Source organism: Acanthaster planci, linkage group LG04 (genome assembly GCF_054643075.1).
Source record: "Acanthaster planci isolate LZ-2023a linkage group LG04, COTS_SCS, whole genome shotgun sequence".
In the NCBI taxonomy this organism is placed as follows: domain Eukaryota; kingdom Metazoa; phylum Echinodermata; class Asteroidea; order Valvatida; family Acanthasteridae; genus Acanthaster; species Acanthaster planci.
The window spans coordinates 20,182,614-20,206,882 of record NC_141780.1 but is presented as its reverse complement, the minus strand read 5'-3'; the positions used below and the strand labels follow the sequence as shown (position 1 = coordinate 20,206,882).

General features: G+C 42.8%; 1 protein-coding gene across 7 annotated transcripts in view; it reads left to right on the top strand.

The window, feature by feature from the left end:
* Positions 1-24,269, top strand: part of itpr1 (inositol 1,4,5-trisphosphate receptor type 1) — a 115,491-nt gene that overhangs the window by 40,749 nt on the left and 50,473 nt on the right. For 2 of the 7 annotated variants that reach the window (XM_087135272.1, XM_087135276.1), the window contains exons 20-39: positions 328-481; positions 1,384-1,531; positions 2,788-2,802; positions 6,990-7,007; positions 8,088-8,290; positions 8,837-8,993; positions 10,163-10,359; positions 11,305-11,469; positions 13,672-13,773; positions 14,410-14,547; positions 15,548-15,673; positions 16,205-16,405; positions 16,545-16,796; positions 17,360-17,485; positions 17,885-18,013; positions 19,192-19,309; positions 19,865-20,043; positions 20,473-20,621; positions 21,110-21,221; positions 23,189-23,245. In XM_087135272.1, the coding sequence (XP_086991398.1) occupies positions 328-481; positions 1,384-1,531; positions 2,788-2,802; positions 6,990-7,007; positions 8,088-8,290; positions 8,837-8,993; positions 10,163-10,359; positions 11,305-11,469; positions 13,672-13,773; positions 14,410-14,547; positions 15,548-15,673; positions 16,205-16,405; positions 16,545-16,796; positions 17,360-17,485; positions 17,885-18,013; positions 19,192-19,309; positions 19,865-20,043; positions 20,473-20,621; positions 21,110-21,221; positions 23,189-23,245 (2,746 nt within the window). The remainder of the gene's footprint in view (positions 1-327; positions 482-1,383; positions 1,532-2,787; positions 2,803-6,989; positions 7,008-8,087; positions 8,291-8,836; positions 8,994-10,162; positions 10,360-11,304; positions 11,470-13,671; positions 13,774-14,409; positions 14,548-15,547; positions 15,674-16,204; positions 16,406-16,544; positions 16,797-17,359; positions 17,486-17,884; positions 18,014-19,191; positions 19,310-19,864; positions 20,044-20,472; positions 20,622-21,109; positions 21,222-23,188; positions 23,246-24,269) is intronic. The other 5 variants (XM_087135274.1, XM_087135278.1, XM_087135273.1 and 2 more) reach the window with 4 other exon arrangements.

Sequence of the window (24,269 nt, the reverse complement as noted above, 5' to 3'; positions counted from 1 at the left end):
CATTTGACATTGAGAAGTTCTGTAAGCAACACCAGGTGTCCTAACCCACCAGATTAGAGATGCACCACTGAATGTTGAAGGGTATTGAAGAATCCTACAGGTCAAGTTGGGCAGGACAGCAGATGCCATCAGCAGATCAGTTCAGTGGTTGGTCGAACTTTTAGGTCCTCCGTGACCTTTTGATTATCCCAACCAAAATGGTCTTGCCATGCCAAGATCTCACCAGTCATGGGGAAGACAGGTGGGCTAGCATTGATTGCTAGCCGCGATGCATGAGGCAACACGCTGTATTTTTCAACCATTCCTTACTGTGACCTGTTAACTCAGTTACGATGGTGCCAACAATGTCAACCATACGGGGAAAGAGGATACTCAGCCCAAATTCTCCCTGACCATCAAGTTTGTGGAGGACTACCTGTGCAACGTGGTGTCAGCATCCTGGTCATTCACCGACAAGGAGCAGAACAAGCTGACCTACGAGGTAGGAGCATGCTTCAAGATGAAACTTGAAATCCTTTTTGTGCCAATGTGTGATGTAGAAGTGATTTATATGTGCATATAACTCTGGATTGCCAGTGGCTGTGGGCAGAGTGGTGTGGTTGCTGCAGGTATTTTAGGCTCCGGTAAAACTCTGCGTGGATGAAAGAGGGCGCTCTGTTACATAACAAAGATGTCCTGTTCGGAAGATCCACCAATTGTGCACACTTGTTTGCACCTAAGTTATGGAGTCACCAGTGGCAGAACGGGGCTGGCCAGTTGGTAGACCATCAGGTTTCAGCCATTAATAGGCTGATTCATTAAGCCCCACCCCATTATAGGACCTGCAAAAAGTGTGGGGGAAAGCTGAAAAGTAGGGAACAACCCCCCCTCCCCCGCATCTGCCACCAGTGCATGGAGTACATGTGGTTCTGAAATAGCACAAATCCTTGGGCTCTTTCCATGGGTGACCAACCCATAGCTGCAGTCACATGGCAAAATTGTCCTGGCTGCTCTTTTTTGTCACAGGTGAGGGGCACACTTGGATGTCCGTAGTCGTCTTGGGCACAGAGCGATAATATAGTAAAAACAAATAGCACCACTTGGCACAATCTTAGGCCAGTACAGAAACAGAAGTCAGTTGGAGAGGTGTTCTGAACCCTAATCCTTCCTTGATTTTCAAATCTGCAAGGAGGTTTGGAAGGATTTTGAAAGATTCAGGAAGGATAAAAGCCTGGCCACAGTCCCTTGGCACAGGGCTTTAATAACCCTTGGAAGTTAAGTGCAAAGAGCATGCTGCTGAAGAGTAAAGCATCAAAGGAGATTCAGAAAGATTTCTGGTAATAGTGGAGCAGCAGGTTGAATTTTGCCAGGGAAGGTTTCATTTTTCTCTTCTGTCGTCTGCAGGTGGTGAACCTAGCCAAGCACCTGATCTACTTCGGCTTCTACAGCTTCAGCGAACTCCTGCGACTGACCAAGACACTGCTGTCCATCTTGGACTGTACGCCGGCCACGGGACTGCCCCTTGGCAAGCTGGACCCCAAGGCAGATATAGGTCAGTGCATACCCCTCCTTCCCGGTCAGAGGTCACAAGGTTGTGCTCGCCCTTGTCAGTTTGGTGCCAGGTGACAGAAATGGCTTTGAGGCAAAGAAATGTCAGAGAAATGTTATTCCGTTCGTGGGTAGATTGCATATCCTTCCATTTCAGTAGGTTCTTTTTTTTAGTTGGTGCTGAACTTTTTCATTTGGCAAAATTTTGCACAATTCCCAAAGTTAGTTCTTTTTTCAAAAATTGCAGCCTTTGTTACACTCGCACTCCTCAATATGCCAAGTGCTGTTTTGGTGGAACTCCGTCACAACCCTGTTTGTGTTATTCATCACGTGCACATGACGTCATTCACCACCCAAAGTGTTGTTTTCAGGGGAGATTTTACCATTGGGTATGATTTCTACACACGAAACCTTTCAAAGCACTCTTGTCTTTTTGCTGTGATATTGCCGATAGGTTTTTGTGGATTAGTTCACTTGTGCGATTTACCGTTGATTTTCACATTCAAACCTCAAACTAATAACCAGTCACCCCTTGTTTAAAGTGTTTCAGTGACATAGCATGCACAGAATAATGCAGATGTGTAACCCAATGACAAGTATTTCCGGTTTGAACTTTGATAATTGCTACTAATGTAATTGCAAAAGTTTGTTGTTTAATCAAACTGTGACCACTCAGAAAACCTCAGTGTCAGAAAGTCTGTAATTCCACCATTACTTGCATGATTTGGATATAACTCTGCATGAGAGAAATCAACTGCAAGCTCTGTATTTCTTTCCAAGCATGCACAAATTTGCTGCTTTTTAAGTTGCCCCATTTCTACTTGCATATTTCGGACACTGTCCTTTTTTTTGGGGGGGGGAATCTTTGCAAATGAGCATTCAGGATAGTTAGTGTTTTCTCATATGCCATGCCAAAGGTAGATCATTAGGTTTTAACTCATCACGCATAAGTTTGATTTTTGCAAATATGCAGCGCTTAAATTCATTATTTGAAAAAAAATCATCAACATCCAGAAGCACTATAAAATTGTCACACAATCTGCCCCACCTGTAATCTATTTTTAATGCAGTCTCCCAACTGATATACATTTGTAAAGCTATAGATCAATCTGAGATGTGGGACAAACCCTGAGATTTTCACAGAGTGGATCATCTAAAACCTCCCTGGACGATAACTGAACCAAAAAAAACCTTCCCCCGTCTATTAACCGGCACTGGATTTCTCATTCTCAATCTCACTTCACTCTCTTGTACTTGCAGAGCCTCCCAAACAAGGTATGGTAACTCGGTTCGCATCACCCCTCCTCCTCGCTCGTCCTATCTTCTTCACCGTGCCCTTTAATTTGTCTTCCCAATTAAAAACCCTTGCATGCTGCCCTCATCATGTCAGTGCACGAGTGTTTTGTGGTTTACCATGCGAAGGTTAAGTTGGCCCTGCCCCCCTAAAGAGGTTTGTATTTCAGTTTTCTTTTACGCCGTTGTGTTTTCTGCCCTTTTTTTGATTTTTACGTTTGAGGGTTTTCTCAACAAAGAGAGAGTATGCTTGACTTCCTTATTTGTGGAAAAGTTTTTCTTGATATGCAGAGAATGTGTTTGACTTTTTGTAAGAAAAGTAATTTTGATGTACTCAGTGACAAACAGTTTTCTAATTGGGAGAGTCCTAAGTACTGTGTGTGGCACAATGTAGATATTGTTTCCATCACTGTTTCAAGAACGTTGTAAGAATAAACTTGAGATAATTATAAAAATACATGTATAATATGACATCATTTCAAAGTCAACAAACTGTGGGATCCTCAAAGCATCCTGACTGGAATGATCAAAGTTGAACCCTTGGTAACTGTGTGGCCTAACACTTATGAGGTTTGCCCTTCAATTGGTCTGTTCTGCCAAATTGGACTTCCAGAAGGTCCAAAACCCTGCAAGAGTTTGCCCACACTTTGTTTACATACATGTACTTGTATGTGCCTTCCTATGGAGCTCAGTGGACTGTTGGTCCCCTGTGGTTCCTCAGGAAAGGGCACACGTAAACAAAGGGTGATGTCTTAAGTAAATAGGCCTGTTTGATTTTGACAAAACTTTCCAGTTTGCACGAGCTCAATTATTATTAATCAATAACCCTTACTAACACTAACGCGTTGGCTCTATCACTGCCGAGAATCTGTGTATGTCTGGCCTGTGTTTAGCCAGTTGTAAAGACCTTGTTACGATGTATAGTCTCAAGATGAAAGTCCAGTGACACTGGCTTGGGCTAAGTGCGAAGCTGTTGAGGGCACCCTCCAGCTTAACTTGTGCGAGACGAAGAGAAGTACATGTACTTGATGAAAGTCAGATCGAATACCACGATTAACCATGATTTCACCAACTCTGATGACGTGCGTGCTAGGTAACAGTTGATGGACTTGTCCAGTTGACTGAGGGGAACAAGCCTATATCATTTGATCACATCACTGGTGTTATCAACGGCTACGTGTATCGTCATGATAACGGCAGATATCCAGGATCATGAGTTTCCTAGGTGCTGTTTAACTGTCATTCAACTAGGAAAGTCCTCATCTTGAATATATATGTGTTGGCACAAGGTACATTACTATCAAACCACTCGTCAACAACTGGCCCCTAATCAAACTAGCCAGCACAGGTTTTTTGAAAATTGATTGTGTGTAGAACAAAAGCTTTCCTTCTCTCTCCAGTCTAAGGCCTTGACATGCACCTATGGCTTGGCAGTGAAAGGATTGGGATAGCAGATTACTAATACCGTGCATATGGGTAGTTAGCGGAAACTTGGTCTGTTACCTTTTGTTGTCAGTACTCTGTGCTAAACCTGGAATTTTCAAGTTTGTTTTCTCTTTTCAAGAGGCATTGAAAGTCCCACTGTGGAGGACAGCCGGCATCCCTGATAATGCAAAACAATTCCATGATTACTCTTTCTGCAGACCTCAGAAAGATATGCTGGCATCAAAATATTGTAGTGAAGCATAGGCATGTACATGCAATGTAGAGATTCATCCTAACTTCTTTTTGGTTTCATTTCTACCTTGGACTGACAAATTTATGCTCATTTAGACTTTCTTTTTGAAGTACCCTGTATTAGTTTGTATTAGTTTTAAAATATTTTTTAGCAGTGTGCCAATTGTAATCAGTGCTGTGGTTATTTTTTCCCTTAAATACCTCCTGTACTTCTCTTCGAATGCCTCCTTTACTTCTCTTCGAATGTCTCCTATTCTTTGTGTTTGTCCTGAACCTCTTCCCCAGGGTTTATGTGTGCAGTGTGGTTTTTAACTTACAGTATGTCAATAATAATCATAGAACTTTTCTTTGAATGCCTCCTATACTTCTCTTTGAATACCTCCTATACTTCTCTTTGAATACCTCCTATACTTCTCTTTGAATACCTCCTATATTTCTCTTTGAATACCTCCTATACCTCTGTTTGAATACCTCCTATACTTCTCTTTGAATACCTCCTATACCTCTCTTTGAATACCTCCTATACTTCTCTTTGAATACCTCCTATACTTCTCTTTGAATACCTCCTAAACTTCTCTTTGAATACCTCTTATACTTCTCTTTGAATACCTCCTATACTTCTCTTTGAATACCTCCTATACTTCTCTTTGGATACCTCCTGTACTTTTCTTTGAATACCTCCTATACTTCTCTTTGGATACCTCCTGTACTTTTCTTTGAATACCTCCTATACTTCGCTTTGAATACCTCCTATACTTTTCTTTGAATACCTCCTATACTTCGCTTTGAATACCTCCTATACGTCGCTTTGAATACCTCCTATACTTCTGTTTGAATACCTCCTATACTTTGCTTTGAATACCTCCTATACTTCTGTTTGAATAACTCCTATACTTTTCTTTGAATACCTCCTATACTTTTCTTTGAATACTTCCTATACTTTTCTTTGAATACCTCCTATACTTCTCTTTGAATACCTCCTATACTTCTCTTTGAATACCTCCTATACTTCTCTTTGAATACCTCCTATACTTCTGTGTGAATACCTCCTATACTTCTGTGTGAATACCTCCTATACTTCACTGTGAATACCTCCTATACTTCTCTTTGAATACCTCCTATACTTCTCTGTGAATACCTCCTGTACTTCTCTGTGAATACCTCCTGTACTTCTCTGTGAATACCTCCTATACTTCTCTGTGAATACCTCCTATACTTCTCTGTGAATACCTCCTATACTTCTCTGTGAATACCTCCTATACTTCTCTGTGAATACCTCCTATACTTCTCTGTGAATACCTCCTATACTTCTCTGTGAATACCACCTATACTTCTCTGTGAATACCTCCTATACTTCTCTTTGAATACCTCCTGTACTTCTCTGTGAATACCTCTTATACTTCTCTGTGAATACCTCCTATACTTCTCTTTGAATACCTCCTGTACTTCTCTTTAAATACCTCCTATACTTCTCTTTGAATACCTCCTGTACTTCTCTTTGAATACCTCCTGTACTTCTCTTTGAATACCTCCCATACTTCTCTTTGAATACCTCCTATACTTTTCTGTGAATACCTCCTATAATTGTCTTTGAATACCTCCTATACTTCTCTGTGAATACCTCCTATACTTCTCTTTGAATACCTCCTATACTTCTCTTTGAATACCTCCTATACTTCTCTTTGAATACCTCCTATACTTCTCTTTGAATACCTCCTATACTTCTCTTTGAATACCTCCTATACTTCTCTTTGAATACCTCCTATACTTCTCTTTGAATACCTCCTATACTTCTCTTTGAATACCTCCTATACTTTTCTTTGAATACCTCCTATACTTTTCTTTGAATACCTCCTATACTTCTCTTTGAATACCTTCTATACTACGCTTTGAATACCTCCTATACTTCTCTTTGAATACCTCCTATACTTCTCTTTGAATGCCTCCCGTACTTCTCTTTGAATACCTCCCGTACTTCTCTGTGAATACCTCCCGTACTTCTCTTTGAATACCTCCCGTACTTCTCTTTGAATACCTCCTATACTTCTCCCTTGAATACCTCCTATACTTCTCTTTGAATACCTCCTATACTTCTCTTTGAATACCTCCTATACTTCTCTTTGAATACCTCCTATACTTCTCTTTGAATACCTCCTATACTTCTCTTTAAATACCTCCTATACTTCTTTTTGAATAGCTCCCATGTTTCTCTTTGAAAAACTCTGATACCTCTCTTTAAATACCTTTTAATACTTCTCTTGCGAATGTGATTCTTTGTGTTTGTCCTGAACCTCTTCCCCATGGTTTAAGTGTGCAGTGTGGTTTTTAACTTACAGTATGTCAATAATAATCATAGAACCTAGAAATGGTTGGGCAGTGTCACTGAGCCAATATCCTTGTTAATGATGTTATCCCTAATAGTGAAAGATGGGTATCTAAAATGATTGAGTATTGATATTGTTTTTTGCCTTGGTTTGAACACTTTTATGCAGAAGCAAAAACAGTCCTAGGTAAGAGTCTCCATTATATAATCTGCTGGCTTTGTTTGCAGGAATGCCTGTAGCAGGAAGTTGCTGTTGTAGAAATCAGAGTGATTTGTTTATTTATTTACTTTTCTCCTGGGGAGACATTTCTGTTAGGCAGGTTGCCTTGCCATGGTATAGTGTGAGCTGGATGCATGAGCGATTGCTATAAATCTTGCACAGTGACTTTCCTATCTGAATGGAAATAGTCTCTGAAAAGTCAGTGACATTCTCTGCACATTTTGATGTCTGCATGATGCGAACTGTTAAAAAACCCTAAAAGCTCAAGCTGTCAACTTTGTGAAGCAAGGCCTTCTGTATAGCAGCTGTAAGAGTGCGTATCCCAAGTCAATTTTCTTCCTGGTAAATGACACTTGTAAATGAGAACAAAGGCTGCATCCGAATCTGTTGTCTAGAGCTAGGTCTTGGTCTTCGCTCCATTGTAAACGTGGCGAGACCCGCAGACGGTAGACTTAGCCGTAGCTCTGGAAGCCCGTTTCGGACGCGGCCAAAGACTCGTGTAAACTCCTGCCACTTAATCTCCCATGCTGACGAACAAGCAGTGCAGTCCCCTAACACAAAACAGGAATAAGAAGTGTAGACACGTGCTGCTGTGGCACACGTGTAGATCACCAAATAAACCACAACAGCAGCAAGATATCAGAAACGGAACCTGTGACCAGGTCCTATTTGCTAGACTCCGTTTGTCAACTCGAGCAGATATTTATATGAATTGATGAAGATTTAAGTTTTGTTGTAAGGCAGATGAAACTGCAGAAACCTATCCGGAATCGGTGCTCATTTGCATGTAAAAGAGTTGCAATGTGACTGTACTCCATAGGTCAGTCCGATGTCTAATTGTCTACGCAGTACCTTGACTAAAAAAAGTAGTCTGAGGAAATTGTTAGGATGCAAATTTGTGGGATGCCAGAATGCCTGTGCATGTGTCTCGTGTGAAATGTACATCATTCGCAGTCAAGTCTGTTCCTTGTGCCGTCGTTGAGATTTCTTACGTGGTGGGAATTCCCTGTGATCAGCTGTGCTGAAACCCAGCTGCTCGTTTTGCAGGTAAGGGCGGCGTGTTCCGCTCTATCCACGGTGTGGGTGCCGTCATGACCAACATGGTGCTGGGCAGCGGCCTGCCCCACTCCCCGCTGACCCATCACTCCCGGGGCCCCAGCGGTGCCTCCTCTGCTGGGGGGCTTGACAACCACAACAAGGAGGACGAACTCGTCATGGAGACCAAACTCAAGATCATTCAGATTTTACAGGTATTGGGGGAGGGGAAAGTACCTTTGGTACCATTTAAATGTCCATGAAACTTAGACTGTGTTTAGGTCATTTGATTGTTCCATAGCAGACAATGGGAAGTTGCTCTAAGCCCAAGGATCGCAACACAGGCAATTGTATCCATGAAACGGAAGTCTGGAGCCGAAGACGAAGCCAACTTGAAGGTCGGGGAAAACCTTCCAGGCTGTATGGACTGATGGACAAAGTGGGAGTGAAAATTTATCAGACAGTTTCAGGCAGACTTTTATTAACAGCACAGCCCGATCTATTTGAAATATTTTTTTATCAGATTTTTGGTATTTGAGAGTAGTGCCTATTCCTTGTGCACATAAGTTCAAAGTGGAGGCCGAAGCACTGTGCTGTGTAACCACAATTTGTATCAAAAGTTTCTTTAGGGTCAGTACACAGCTTATCCATGGTAACTACGTGTTCAGCTTGAGGTAAGTAGTCTAAATGGCTAAAAAAAAAGAAAGTGGCTGTGAATTTCCTTGGAAGAAATCTCATTCAAATTTTTTGTCTGTCTTCAGTTCATCCTTAACGTGCGTCTGGACTACCGCATCTCTTGCCTCCTCTCCATCTTCAAGAGAGACTTTGACGAGAGCAAGGATGCCAACGACGAGGTCCACCACTCCCGGCAGAGCATGGACGGCAGCGACAGCCCCGGCATCAACCTAGAAGCTATAGGTATGGATTTTGACCCAAGTTTCAAGCGACGACCATCAGCAGCAACTGGTCGATATTTCCCAAGTAACCTATATGCATAGGCTGTACTCTGATATAAGACAAAACTGACCAATAATTAAGACATGATTGATTTAACTCAACCTTGTCTGTTAGGACAGCTCCTTGTGTCTCTGTGAATCAGGTTAGCATGAATTGTAACTTAACCTGTGGTGTTGCTATCCATTTGTGTAGTGTGAATCCCAGGCCGTTTTCCAATACCCAACTTCGTCTCCATTTGGGCTTCGTTCCCACAACCAATCCCCGATTGTGGTGCTGAAGCGTTTAAATTAAATTGGATTACTGAAATTTTTGTCTCTCTTGCATCTTATTTGATGTTCTGTGGCGCTATTAGACTGATTACTGCACTTACAGCTTCAAAGTCAGCTAGTAAAAAAACAGTTGAAGCCTTAGATGGAGCTGAAGTTGAGTATTGGAAAACGACCCCAGTGTTAGTAGTATTGAAACCAAGCTGGTTGCCTGCCAGTGCTGAGACACAAACAAATGCACATTTTGGGGCTAATTCAAATTTTCCAACAGCCTAAATGGAGAACAAGGATGACCCAAACACCATTTTGATTTATGGTGAAGACATGTAAGCTCTCGAATATAAATAAGATGTCCAGTTCCTCTTCCATTAGGTGAGTACCAGTCGCAGAATACAGATTGCATGCCAGTTTGGCTGGTAACCTGTTCTTGGCCATTAAATAACCAGTACCTTCAGTGCTTTTAAAATTTTTGAGCAAAGCATCTGTAAGATGAGACCGTTGACCATGCTAGCACTGTCAGTGGTCATTTGCAGTGGCCCCCCACCAGTGGTGGAGAGCATTGTGGTAACTGTTCCATGGAGCTACTGTTCTGGGGCAGTTGCTCCTTGTGTAAAACCCAGCACAGTGCTTTCCACCATTAAAATGGGCCATTGGGAATGTCCAATGAACATTGCTGGATTTGTCTATATGAGCCTGGCTTCTTGTCTTAACCAGTGTCAGAGAAAAGGCGTTGAACTTCAAGGCCAAGGCTTTGATCTCAAGCTGTAAAGCCAAGGCCTTAAAATCAAATCTTAAGGCCAAGGCTTAACCTTAAGGTGCCACATCACAGGTCTGAACTAGCTGGTCTTTTCTTCCCTTGGACAGGTGATCAGGCTGAGGGGATCTTTGAAGGTCACACGGAAGGTGTGGACCTTGACCTGGACTCCCAAGGCGGCAGGACCTTCCTACGCGTCCTCCTTCACCTAACCATGCACGACTACCCTCCCCTGGTGTCGGGGGCCTTACAGCTGCTCTTCCGCCACTTTAGCCAGAGACAGGAGGTGCTGCAGGCTTTCAAGCAGGTCAGTGCTGACACAAATCGAGTGCATTGCTGGAGTTTTTTACCCTATTGCAAAATAGACTTGCATCTCAGTTACAAAATTACGCTAATCGGGCACTACCAAGGTAAGTCGATTTGACAATTCTTTGTAACGTATTATTCAATGCATGTATCAAGCACCCTGGTTGTGCATTTATGAGATGTTTTCTCCATCCCGTTTTTGTACTTACTATCCAATTTCTGTCCAGATTTGGTTTTATCAGTGACCCAATTTACTTTAAGATCTCCACCCTTTGCGGTATGCTCCTCTGTACCTCTCTGCTCTAAACCTGATGTGAAGTCATGGAAGGAATATCATGATCGGTCCGTTTGGTGTTAACTTCCCCCAGTTCACTGTAGTAAATTCACACAGGCTAGTTATTACAGCCCAAGTAATCAACTATTTACAACAAGAGTTGTAAAGGAGTTTGATTAGTCACCGGGTTTTTAGCTTCGTTACACTTTGCTTCATCAATTGGCATTGTGTATTATCAGTGTCAGATTAGAATATATTGAGTTCAACAAAGAGCTAAAACTTCGTTTAGCACAGTATCAACCAAGTAAGCACAGAGAACCAAACTGAGTCATAGTTTATTCAATAAGGGAGATACTCTTCGAGGGAATGAGATTCTTAAATGAGATTTGGCAGGATTTCTCCTGATTTCAGGTTTTTTTCATCAGGATTTTCCTGATATTCAGGATTTTTCAAACAACTGGGAAAAATGCAGAGATCTCCTTCGAGGTGTTTTTTGCGGATAGAAGTTGATATAAAACACAAAAAGGGGTAGTTTAAGGGGTACCTTTAGGCAGACATTAATGTATTACCATAGACCCCATGCTGCTGTGGAGCCGTTAAAACCTTGAAAATGCTGGGAGTGATGCAGAGAGCCGCAGTGCCGAGTGATGCTTCTTCTGTTCCATTCCCCAGGTCCAGCTCTTGGTGACGTCCAACGATGTGGACAACTACAAGCAGATCAAGGCAGACCTGGATGCACTGAGACTCCTGGTTGAGAAGTCGGAGCTCTGGGTTTACAAGAGCAAGTTGGACCAGGAGAAGGAGAAGAGCAAGAGCAAAGGAAAAGCAGCAAAGAAGGTGAGGTCCCAACCTTAGGACAGCCGCTTTTTTTGGGGGGGGGATTGTTGTTTATTCAGAAGAATTAGCAATCTTTTACTGCTGTGATGTAGGGCTTTCTATTTTTTGTTTTCAACCCTTAGATCCCTCAGTGCTGAAGGTGAAGGTTTGAAGAAAGTTTATCAGCTTGCTTTCATTAAAGTTGTAAGGAATTTTTCACTCTGCAAAGGGAAAGCGACCGTCTCATGAAAAGAAAAGGAGAGGAAATCATAACCCTAACTTTCAAAGTAGGGCCAGTGAGGTGTTTATCTTTGTAATGAAATCTGCACTGGCCAAATTAAAGCGTAATATTTCCAAGCTTTGAATGCATATTAAAATGACATGGCTTCGTGAGTGCGCTTCTAAGGTCAGGGATGCCTTGACAATAAAAGTCAGAATCCCTCTTCGCCTCTCTGGAGTAAATTCCCCTCAGTGGGCTGAATGTAATCGGCCCTGAGGTTTGAATGTTAGGGCCTGTTTGTTTCACATGGATCTCAATCAGTGATCCCAACGCTGGTTGGCTCTACCCATTAGATGGGTTAGACGATGCCGCTTCTCTTCGCTGTATAGGTCTGTCACATTCAGCTGCGTGCTTACAGAAAAGGTTACCCGTTAAGCGAGGGTGCTTAAGTGCATTGTTCTATGCATATTAGAATATTGAGCAAAAGCCGTTGGTGAACTGCATACAAGAATATCATGCAGTGGTTTCCTGCACTGGCTGTTAGAAACTCACATATGCAAGCGCTGTGGAGTGGACTGTTTAGCAGAGGGCCAGATTATCTGGCAGGCACTGAGCCCACAAAACAGCAAAAATTGGGTTACACAAAATTTGGGCCCAACAGAAAATTTTGGCCCTGCTAAAATGCCACAGTGTGCTACAGAACTCCCTCAACCACACAAACCAACAACTACACGCACAAGAGATAGGTTTGATGATTTTGTGAATTTTCCGTCTTGGGTACACGGGAACAATGTACAGTTATGCTGTTCAGTTTCACATCAGCTTGAAATGCATGGCTGCAGTCGTTGCCAACACTTTTGAAATTGGTGCTGGTGCCTCAGGCTGAGTAGGGCCCACAGAACAGTGGTGTCTGGGGCCTACAGAGTACTTCATCCAGGCCTGGTCCAGTGCAATTTAATTGGTCCATATCATCACTGACTTGGAAACTTCACATTGCTTTAGTTCTCTGAGCTTGTAAAGAGCTAAACAGAACTCAGGCCATTCTGGTCAGAACATGCTGGCCTCATGCCCACTTCAGCTAATGCATAATTCATGTTTCTCCCTCCGCATACTCTCTCTGGTATCAGTTATCTTTGTACCCCTTGACTCTTGGCACGTCGTCGTACAGTAGCATGATGCTTGCTGCTGGCGCCCATGAGGTTGGTTACCAACTTTCGCTCAGTTTCCTTGGGTCACATTGTCCATTGCGGACATGGTTTTGGTTCAGGTGGTGGAATCTCTGTGAGCAGTTTCCAAGTGTTAATTTTTCTCTGTTTTTAATGTACTGTAGGATTCCGTTTTGGAGAGCAAATTTACATTTTCAATGAGCTCAAGTTGTTTGTCGTTGTTTTGGTAAAGGAATTGTATTTTGGGTCTTTGAACTAAACGTTTTGTTGTCTTCTCCTGTACCTTAGAGCTTTGGGCAAGGATATCGTTGACTTGGGCTAAAAGTCAACTTGAGTTTCTTTTTGGTTGCAATATTTAGCATGTTTTCGGGGACATGATCTGAGTCTGGGTTGAGATCTTTCTCTTTAGGCTGATATAAAATGGACTAATATTGGAAGCTTGAAGTGAAATTTACCATGTTAGATATATTTTTAGTGGAAAAGTTGTGAAACCTCTACATATGTGACCCTGACCCAACCTAACAAAATGAGTCAGGAAGTTGCCAGAGCCACTTCCAAGGTCAAGGCTTTTAAAAGAATCTAATACGATATAAATCAAGAGGAACCTTCAGCATTATTTATTCATATAATGCCCATGCTCATCAGTATGCCAAACTGAATGACAAATCAAATGGAAGAACAAACCAAAGTTAGTGAAAAATGGTCTAAGACTGATTTTGTAGGATTCAGTCACAGGTGTAAACAGTGTAATAATTTCAAATGATAGGTTTTGATTGTGAGAACAAGAATTTGTTTGGAAATGAACTGTTGACAACACTTTGTTTTTTTTCCCTTCAGTTTCCTGGATCGCTGGGTGCCAGTGAAGGATCATCTATCGACTTGGATTTGGGACCTCCTCTGGATGCAACCAGCACTAGCAACTATAAGAGCATACAGCTGGTCAGTATGGGCTGGGTTCAGGGGTATTTACTTGTTCGCAGTGAGGTTGGTTTGAAGTAGGCCTACGAATCAATAACGTCAATCTTAAAACTTCTACATGTGCTCTGTGCTGTGGGATTCAGGAGAGGATGATGGAACTCCACGGTAAAGCTTATTTGTGAACAAAGCTTGACGTCGTCAGTTCATTGGCCTTTTGGATTGGTTGGGTTAGTTGTAGTTGTTTATATTGCAATTATGGCTGGATAAGTCGGGTTGGTTGCATTTGGTTTTGTTAAAGTGGGTTGGATGTCATAAAGTTGTAATAATAGTTGGATGTCTTAAGCTTGTTTGAAGGCAGAGACTAAATGGGTTGTGATTTACAGTTGATTGTATGAACTGGGTTGGAATTGTGCGGTTGGGGAGAAGAGATGTTTCATGGGTTGCGTTTAGCTGCTCACTGCTGATATCAGCCTCGATGAGATTGGCAAAAAATCAGGTTACCAGCCAAAATGTTATGCAAAGCATATGGCTCACAACCGGTTCTCGGCTACTTGTTTTTTTGTGAAGCACATTTTTCTTCTCAGGAATATCATGACATTGGGTCCTCTAAGGCCGGGCAGAGTTACAATCAAGAAATCCTTGTTGATTGCATTTCAGATCTTGATCCGCCTCAGTAAGCTGTGCGTGTCAGAGGGAAGCGGCACTCGCAAGAACCGCAAGCATGAGCAACGATTGCTCAGGAACATGGGTGCTCACACGGTGGTCCTCGAACTGTTACAAATCCCATATGAGAAGGTCAGGACAGTTTTTCCCAAATAAAGTTTATACATGCCCTGTTCGTCTGTATGTGGATTATTTGCAATGTTGTGGTTCAGTCCATCACAAGTCCTCTCAAGTCTCCTGAAGTCCATCAATGGTCCTTCACAAGTCCCCTGAGGTCCATCACAAGTCCTCTCAAGTCTCCTGAAGTCCATCAATGGTCCTTCACAAGTCTCCTGAAGTCCATCACAAGTCTTCTCAAGTCCCCTAAAGTCCATCACAAGTCTTCTCAAGTCTCCTGAAGTCCATCACAAGTCCTCCCAAGTCTCCCGAAGTCCATCAATGATCCTTCACAAGTCTCCTGAAGTCCATCACAAGTCCCCTGAAGTCCATCACAAGTCTTCTCAAGTCTCCTGAAGTCCATCACAAGTCCTCCCAAGTCCCCTAAAGTCCATCACAGGTCCTCTCAAGTCACCTGAAGTCCATCAATGGTCCTTCACAAGTCTCCTGAAGTCCATCACAAGTCTTCTCAAGTCTCCTGAAGTCCATCACAAGTCCTCCCAAGTCCCCTAAAGTCCATCACAAGTCCTCTCAAGTCCCCTAAAGTCCATCACAAGTCCTCTCTAGTCCCCTAAAGTCCATCACAGGTCCTCCCAAGTCACCTGAAGTCCATCAATGGTCCTTCACAAGTCTCCTGAAGTCCATCAACGGTCCTTCACAAGTCTAGTCTGACGCCAAGTCATGAGCTGAACTGTGACAAAAGCATTCCTTTGTCATTGTTCACCCTGTTGTTACTGATATCGTGGAAGGACTTTAGATTGACTATAACACTAATTATTGATAATGAATACTCTGTATCAGTATAGGGTTTGTCATTTTTGTCGTGCAAAAATGGCATAATATGATTGAAATCTAATTTACCTTTTGACATAAGAAATTTGTTTTTTAGTTACTTTTAAAGATTCAAACAAATCATAGGTCCGTTGTATTGCGGTAGTTGATTAATTCTCGAACTGTTTTGTTGTGTGTTCCACAGAATGCTGACACCCGTATGAATGAGCTGATGCGATTGGCACATGAGTTTCTCCAGAACTTCTGCTGGGGAAATCCGTCCAATCAGGTGTTACTTCACAAACACATTGACCTCTTCCTGACACCCGGAGTAAGTACACCAGTTGAAAAAGAACCAAACAAGGATTTGACTGCAGTCTTTCCTTACGAATATAGAACTTAAATATTTTGTCAATTCGTACACACCGTAGCTCAGTGTGTCCTACCACCTATGCTTAATTTAAGCATACTTCATGGCGTCACCGAGCACGAGAAAATACTTACATGAGCTGCTTTCTTTTCATGTGTGGCATGCCCAGTACATTTGAGTAGCAGTTTATCAGTTGCCTGGCAACAGTTTACTGTCTAGTGTTTTTGATCAATGCACCGATCCCTGGATCACAGCTGGTATACAGCAAAAATAGGCACTGACACAGTGGTGCATGGGCCAGTGAAAATTCAGCTCTCTATCGTTAATATGTGTGAGGTGTGATAATGAAAGATTTCCCATCTGGGCAAGCTATACTAACTCAGCATTTCTATTCTAAGCACTGGATGTATCTATGTTACACTGAGATATAATCATATCTGCAGTTTTTGGTTTTAAATGTTACCATCATCCCGTTGTTATCTCTAACCACAGCTGTTGGAGGCCCAGACCATGTGCTCCATCTACATGGATAACGTCCAGCTGTGCAGCGAAGTCACAGAGCAGGTGGTCCAGCACTTTGTCCACTGCATCGCCACCCACGGTCGGCATGTTCAGTACCTGAAGTTCCTGCAGACCATCGTTAAGGCAGATGGCCAGTACATCCGCAAGACCCAGGACATGGTCATGGCGGAGGTGGGTCCAGGGTTCGCCACGAAAAAAGAGGGTTTTCAGATCTCAGCCCTGTTTCTATCTTTGCCCAACTCCTGAGCAGTACAATCGGTTTCACAAATTTACCATCTGAACCAATTTCCTGGATCTTTCCTGTCCCCAGCTGGTCAATGCGGGTGAAGACGTCCTGCTCTTCTACAACGACAAGGCCTCCTTCCAGATGTTTGTCAACATGATGCAGGACGAGCGGGAGCGCGTGGACCCCTCCAGCCCCTCCCAGTACCACATCAACCTGGTCTACCTGCTAGCCTGCTGCACTGAGGGCAAGAACGTCTACACCGAGATCAAGTGCCACTCGCTGCTGCCGCTGGACGACATTGTCCGAGTGGCCACGCACCCGGACTGCTTACCAGAGGTTGGTAGCTCCTACAACTCCCGTGCAGAATTTGTTTGACCTCTGCATCTTTACACCAAAGGGTTGACTGGGGGCCATATGGTTAGGCTTCGGAGCAGAAGGTCAGGGGTTCGAATCCAGCTGCTTGGCATAGTTGTGTCCGATTCTGTCTGTTGCCAAGGAAACAAGAAATGGGCCAGATTGGCTCAATACAGACTTTGCTGTCCTTATGCGTTATGTTCCTTCTCAAAATGAGTGCATATATTCAACCATGCATGCTTGTATTTTTTAAGAAAGCATTTAATCCTAACCATCCCATATCACTTGGAGTTGCCCGGTAGACTTTGATGATTCTACAGAAGGTGGACAAGTTAGGGCCTAGTCGCAGATCCTATAATATAAGGCTCTAAGAATGTGCCGTTGGGCTCGTGTATAACTGGTAAATTGTTGGCGTGTTCAAGAATGGTTCTCACACTGGATCTCAGTCGGGTTTTTGAGACCAGGAAGGAAATGTAATTGTCTCATGATGTCAGTCATTCTTTATGGGGAGTTACGTTTGAACTGTTTCTGGCTGGTCTTCTCAGGTGAAGAATGCCTACATCAACTTTCTGAATCACTGCTATGTGGACACTGAAGTTGAGATGAAAGAGATCTACACCAGCAACCACGTCTGGAACCTATTTGAAAACTTCTTGGTGGACATGGACACGGTAATTGAGCCATTTATGCGAAAGATGAATATAGAAGATTCCGGAGTTTTCAAATGTTGTGGGCAAGTGAAAATTTAATTGAAAGTTAAAAAGCTTTCTTTTTTCCCCCGAGGAACTTTTGCCCAGTCGTTGTTTGTTTTGTTGGTTCAGAATGTCTGAATCCGAATCCTTTTCCATTTTCTCATTTTGGACCTGCCTGTTTCGATGTTCAAGGTTTCCGCACAAGCAATCAAATCAACGCATAGTGGTTGTACTTGAGTACAACACAGCAGACGGAGAGAGAATTATTGATCAGATGACGAGCTTTGATGCTGCAGTTGTGTGCTAAAAACACACTCTATCTAAGCAAAGGAAATGACTTTTCATCCGTGAGCATACTGCACTTTGTCACATCCTTAGGTGTGCAATGCCACCCACGACCGCAAACATGCCGAACACATGCTGGAGAAGTACGTGACTGAGACCGTCATGAACATCATCACCATGTTCTTCAGTTCACCATTCGCCGAGCAGAGCACGACAGTACAGGTACTTTTGTTACCGCAATATTTCTCACGATATTATAACCTCCCACTTTCTCTTGTGTGCACAACCGGCTGCAATGGACATACGGGTATTGTCAACTTTTCTGTCCCGAGACCAAGCTACTCCTGATGTAAGCGTATTTTCAGAATGGATAAGCTGAGGTCAGTTTATATTCATAAGTGCTTCATGACGGTTTCCCCATTCCTATTGGTTGAGAGCCTGTCATGTGGGTAGTTTATGACAGATAATATAGATACCAATGAATTTTAAACACTGCCCCCACTTCATATAAAATTTATGCTCGTATCATATGTAGTCGAGCCCTGACACATGACAAGTGACCTCATTACCTAGGGATGTGCATGACAACCAATGAGTGTGTATTTCATGGTCAGAATTTCACACCAGCTGTGCTTCGTTGTGCATCGCATTGTGTCGTGCGCTGTGCGCACCAATTTCCAAACATGGAGATTTGTGTACTGTGCATACAAGGCAGTTACCATAGATAAAACAAGAGGGGTGTTTCTATTCACAAAACATTGAGTGAAATTTAAAGAGCATCTCTAAGGAAAACATGTTTTCTCTGATTTTATCTGTTCAAATAAATATGGAAGCATCCAAATCAAATGCAGTGTCATTTGTCATCAGAGCTCAACTACAACAAACTTAAAAGGTTAAGATTCAGATTCTGAATGTTGATTGCACCATTCTGAGAAAACAGAGACAACGAGGAGAACCCTTGCTTTCTGTTCATTGTGGATAGACCCTTGTGCGTGCCAGATAATGCATGTATCCATTATATAGTTGAGCTCTGAAGACAAATGACACTGCATTCAGTTTGGAAGCTTCTGTATTTATTTGAACAGAAAAAATCAGAGAAAACATGGTTTCTTTAGAGGTGCCCTTTAACAAAATGTCAGAAAAATGTGAATTTTCAACTTACTTTACTTCTTCACCAAAAAGTTATTTATCAATTGGGAGAATGGGACAGTGGTGGGTTGTTTTTAAGTCAGTACATTTGAAACCAGTCCGGGGCAAGGAGCAGTTTTAAAATGGGGACAGTAATGGGCTGGTCTACTATCGTTCCCAGCCCTCCAATCTTGTTTCAAGCGTACTTGTTTGAAACCACCTTGCTGCACTTTTATTGCCTTTATACTGTCCAAACTGCTTGTTTTCTGCAGACCCGACAGCCCGTCTTTGTTAGGCTACTCCAGGGGGCCTTCAGGGTGTCGCAGTGCGAGTGGCTGAGGGGACAGCAGTATCACGTGCAGAACTGTATCAAAACACTCACCGATATAGGTAGGCTGGAATACCTTGGTGAACACTGGCATAAATGCAGGGGACCACATGATGGATCTATTTCTTATTGATTTAATGCCCCCCCCGGCAGGTTCGTATTTAGTCGCTGTCTTCTCCATAGATTTGAGTACTGGTTTTTTTTCTGTGTTTATTCTGGAACAAATAATATGGAAAAATGACTAGGTGCTCACATATTAATTATAAAGAGGAGCAAAGAAGTTGACTGAAGATCGGTTTGAACCTGCGGCCTCCTACTTCCAGTCTGTTTCTTGAGAATTCCTGTGTTTTTTCTGCTGGAATACTGAACCCTTCAGTGTATTTAATCAGACTTGTCGAAGACTCACAACCGTAATAACTATTGTTAAAGCTTTGCCTGTCTGAGTGGTATATAGAGAGGTAAGTTTGTGGGTACGCCATGGAAGTAATCTCAGTTGGGAAGAAGTATGAGAGAAGGTCCTTGACATGATGAACTGTGCGCGCTGTTCATCTTCAGGAAAAATCAGTGCTAATTTTTTGGTGTAAATATTGTGACAATGTCCGATGGATCTGTGGCAGCCAAGAACCGTGGCATCGCCATACCGGTGGATCTGGACAGCCAGGTCAACACACTCTTCTCCAAGTCGCAGATGGTGATGAAGCACACGCGACACTGGCTGAGCCACAACGCCAACCGGCGGCGGGACTCCATGGTGGCCATCTCCAGGGACTACCGCAGCATCATCGAGGGACTGCAGGTGAGGCTGTGGGCCATGTCGAACAGGTTGGGTAACCATAGGTGTCCAGAGGTGGGGGCGATGGGGGGGGGTTACTTACTGAAAAATGGAGAGAAATGAAACAGGGAGGAAGGGATATGAAAACCACCGATTTGCTTCAGAATACCTTGGAACTGACTCCCTTCCACCATTATTGCTTCAACAGTTTGCTGCTGCTAAGTGCTTCTCCCTCCCCCCCCCGAGAAGTCTTGACCCTCCTCCTTGATACATTCTTGGCAGTGGATATGTATCTGAAACCATGCTTTACCCAACCATTCTAAGACATTAATAGTAATATGGCATATTTCTGCCGTGCCTTTCAGTACCGATGGACTGGCATTGCGTCCTGCTTCCATGTTCATCCCTGAATCTGAAGTGCATTCCTGTCTGCTTTATCCCTCCCCCCCCCAGGATATTGTGTCTCTCCTCGAGGATCAGCTGAGACCCTTGGTCCAAGCGGAGCTGTCGGTCCTGGTGGACGTCCTGCACAGACCCGAGCTGCTCTTCCCTCCGGGCACTGAGGCCAGGCAGAAGTGTGAGAGCGGAGGCTTCATCAGCAAGTAAGTGGGATGTTAACTCTAACGAGGAACCCGGGCAAAATTCCGTTGGAAGGAGACCACCGAAAGGAGGGCTGGATTGCTCAGTTGATTCAGCTCTGGTGGGATGTTCCAAAAGATGCAGGCCCAGATCCCACCCCTGTCAATTCTATCATGAAACCAGATTTAATCTTCTGAGCAGTTATGTTAGTTATGATTGCTGGATATGTAAGAAGAACCAGGTTTCAAGTTCTAAATCAGACAAGTTTTATTCTTATGCTACTTTTGAATAAAAGCTAAAATGTCATAAAAGTGCTCCTTGGTCAACTTGATATTTCATGTGATAATTTGTTTCCTTTAGAATTGAAAGAAACTGAATTGAGTATAGTCCACTTCACATCGTTTTTTCTTTTTTGTCAGTTGCCAAACCAAGGTGTCCAACGGATCAAGATTACTTTAAGATTGCAGACTTCTTTTCCAATTCACAATTTCCTACGTTCCTCCTTCCTCAGATTGATCAAGCACACTGAGAAACTCCTAGAGGAGAAAGAAGAGAAACTCTGCATCAAAGTGCTGCAGACGCTCAAGGAGATGATGACTGTGGATATCGATTATTCAGAGAAGGTAAGCTATGGCAAAATGCACCCCCAAATCTTGAATTTCAGTTGTATGCCAATTTAAAAATGATACAGCATTCACAGAGTATAACTTTCCTCAGTTCTTCAGTGAGTTTTTAGAGGGTGTACTATGAAATAAACATGAACACAGCACAGTTGTTTTTTCGAACAGTCAGCGTGTTTGTCTTTTGAACAAAGGGTCTAAAATAGGTTTTTAATAGATTACACTTTTGATGCCATAGTAATCTGAATGCCTGCCAAACTGCAGTACATTCATGGATCAACAGTTGTTATTGTCATTTGGTGTTGAATGATGGGTTCTATTCAAGGTTTTCATACTTTCACCGCACCCTTTCAGGCTCTTGAAAATTGCATCGTCTGCACTGGTGAAATATGAAATCTCCACTTCCTACATTGTTGTAGTTGGGTCCATCACAAGTCCTTGCAAAGTCCTTCACCAGACCTTCACAAGTCATTCAGTCGTAAGCCCAGTCATAAGCTGTTCAGATGGACTGTTACAAAAGCATTTGTTTGTGAGTGCACACTTCATTCCTTGTGACTGGTCCTTATGAAAGGACTTGTGACCAGACATGTGGCTGGAGGTGTGGAGGGACTTGTGAAAGGAATCGTGATTGGCTCGACGACATCACTGATACGATATGTTGGAATTTTCATTCTTTTGTCTAAAAAAAAAACCTTACCATTCTTTTGTCTGAATTTCCTGAAAATTATGAATTGTTTATTCTGCATCACATGTAGCTAAATTGCTGCATTGCTTTTCCAGCTCTCTGGTTTTTCTGCCTTTGCAACATTGTGAATTGGCAGCTACTTCTGTTCACAGTGGACTGTAATCTTGCTTTCCAAGAAATGATGTCTTATTTCCACCATTCTGAATGGTGTGCTGCTGTGCCAGTGGTATGGCTTCAACATTACCCAGGAGTGTACCCAAACGTGACCAAAGATCTGGGATGATAACGTTTTTTATTTTCACTTTTGCTGTCTTGATTACTCTTGACGGCATTAGTTCCTGGCCCTGCCAAATCCATAAATCTAGGCTAGGAGTTTTGGAGGATTTTGGAAGATTTTTTGCTGGAGGTTAGTTTAGGCTTGTTGAGGAAAGTTAAATTGCAAAGAGTATGCCATTTAGTTGTTAGACTGTTGTAGTTTTTTGAAGATGCAGAAACATTTGAAGCAAAAATGTACAAGCAGTCAGTGCTCATAGCCAAAAAAACCCCAATTTTCCATATAACTTTTGGAATGCTAATTTGGAGACATTCATTGCTACGTTTAGCACCCGGACTTCCTTTCATTTAATAACTTAATTATTAAAAATTACTTAATTTTGTTGTAGAACAAGAACTAACATGGCCGCCCCACATTCCTCATTTTTAAATTAACTGTCATACACAAACCTCCCAGGTACCATGTCTTTCATTTTGACTTTCCTTAATACAGGGTCATCTGTTGCTAGGGACCAGTGTCATTGAGCCTTTAAACATTTCTTCACCAATTCCTCCACATAGCAAGAATTGATTCTGTTCTGATATGTTGACCAGTAACACCTTTTTCTTTTCTCAGGCAGATGTTTGCTTGGGGAAACTCATGTTCATGGATTTGCTGGACTCAATTTCAAGCTTTCAGCTTTCATGATAAGCAGTTAAAAATGAATCACATTTGTATATACAGCATTATGTTATTTTCAGTGTCAGAAAACCCAAACAGCGAACGGTTATGCCACTTTCAGCAAGGGTCCAATGACAAGGCTTTCACTGAAAATACCAAGTGGACACAGCTCGATCACAGCAGAGTGCTCATTTTCACACGTGTTCTTGTGTCCAAAATTATGGGTGCCCTCGTTCCATCCTTAACATTGCTGCCTTCTTTAACATTGCATGCCCATGGATTCTCCCGCCTCTTGTCTCTTCATCTGCCCCTCCCCTTTCCCCTCCCCAAAACAATCCACCCGTCAATCAGGCCCAGGAGGTCAGCACCCAGAACATGACTAAGAAACAAGTGGAGGATGCGGCGAGGGTAAGACCAGCTTGTCCCTGCATGCCACGTTTGGTGTGCTTTTCCCTCCCCCGGGCCTTTCCTCTATCCCTGGCATGTCGAGGAGAGGTGTGTCACTGTGTTGTGTCTGCGGGCGTGCCGCCGCTCGGATGTCTGGAGTGCCTTGCGTTGCTTGCACTTTCCATTCAAGCATTGTGCAGTCTTGTACTGAGTTGTGTTAAGATTTTGTTGGTATTGCATATTGTTGGGATTGGGATGGTTTGGGATGAGTTGTTGCTTTTGTCGGGTCTTTATTTTGTATATATGTGTCATGCACCTTGTTTGCTGTTGGCTGTGTTCCAAGTGGTGCACATTTTTTTATCCTCATAGTGTTACATAGTGTTGCAATGCTTATTTCTTTGTCACCGTGTTCATTGTTTGGATACACTGCTTAATACTCTTGGTCCTCTGTGAACAATATGAGAGGCGACCATGCATTCAAGGTGGTCAAGCCAGTGTTGGAATACCGTAATAGGTCAATATCAGTCTCCAGACCGGTTATGAGACCTACATGTAAGTCCTGACGTGGACCCAGCCAGTGCTGTTCTTGTGACTAGTCTCATCCCGAAACTTGAGTGCGACGCAAACACTAGGACCAGTGTGGGTTAGACTCTGTTAATGTCCGAATATGTCCAAACAACCTTGCCAGAAGTAAGCTACATTAGATCAACTCAACAAGACAGGAAGAGAATTTCAGAATTCTTATACATAATACTATAGAGGTTTTGCATGGTAGCCATCTTGTTGGGCACTTCTCATGTTCCACAGGGAAATCTCCTTTGTGCATACTCTGTGGTACAAAAAGATTGCAGCCATGCAAACCCTCTATTAATAGGACACAAGTTCAGTTGTCAGGTTCTGGTAACAGCATGCCTTGTTTCAGAGTCTGTGTATCAGTTGCTTGCTTGCTTTTAATCTGCAAATGAGAAGTGAATTAATATCCTGCTGTGCTCTGAGAAATCTTTGCCACTGCTGAGCGAAAACATTTGAGGGTAGGGGTTAACAC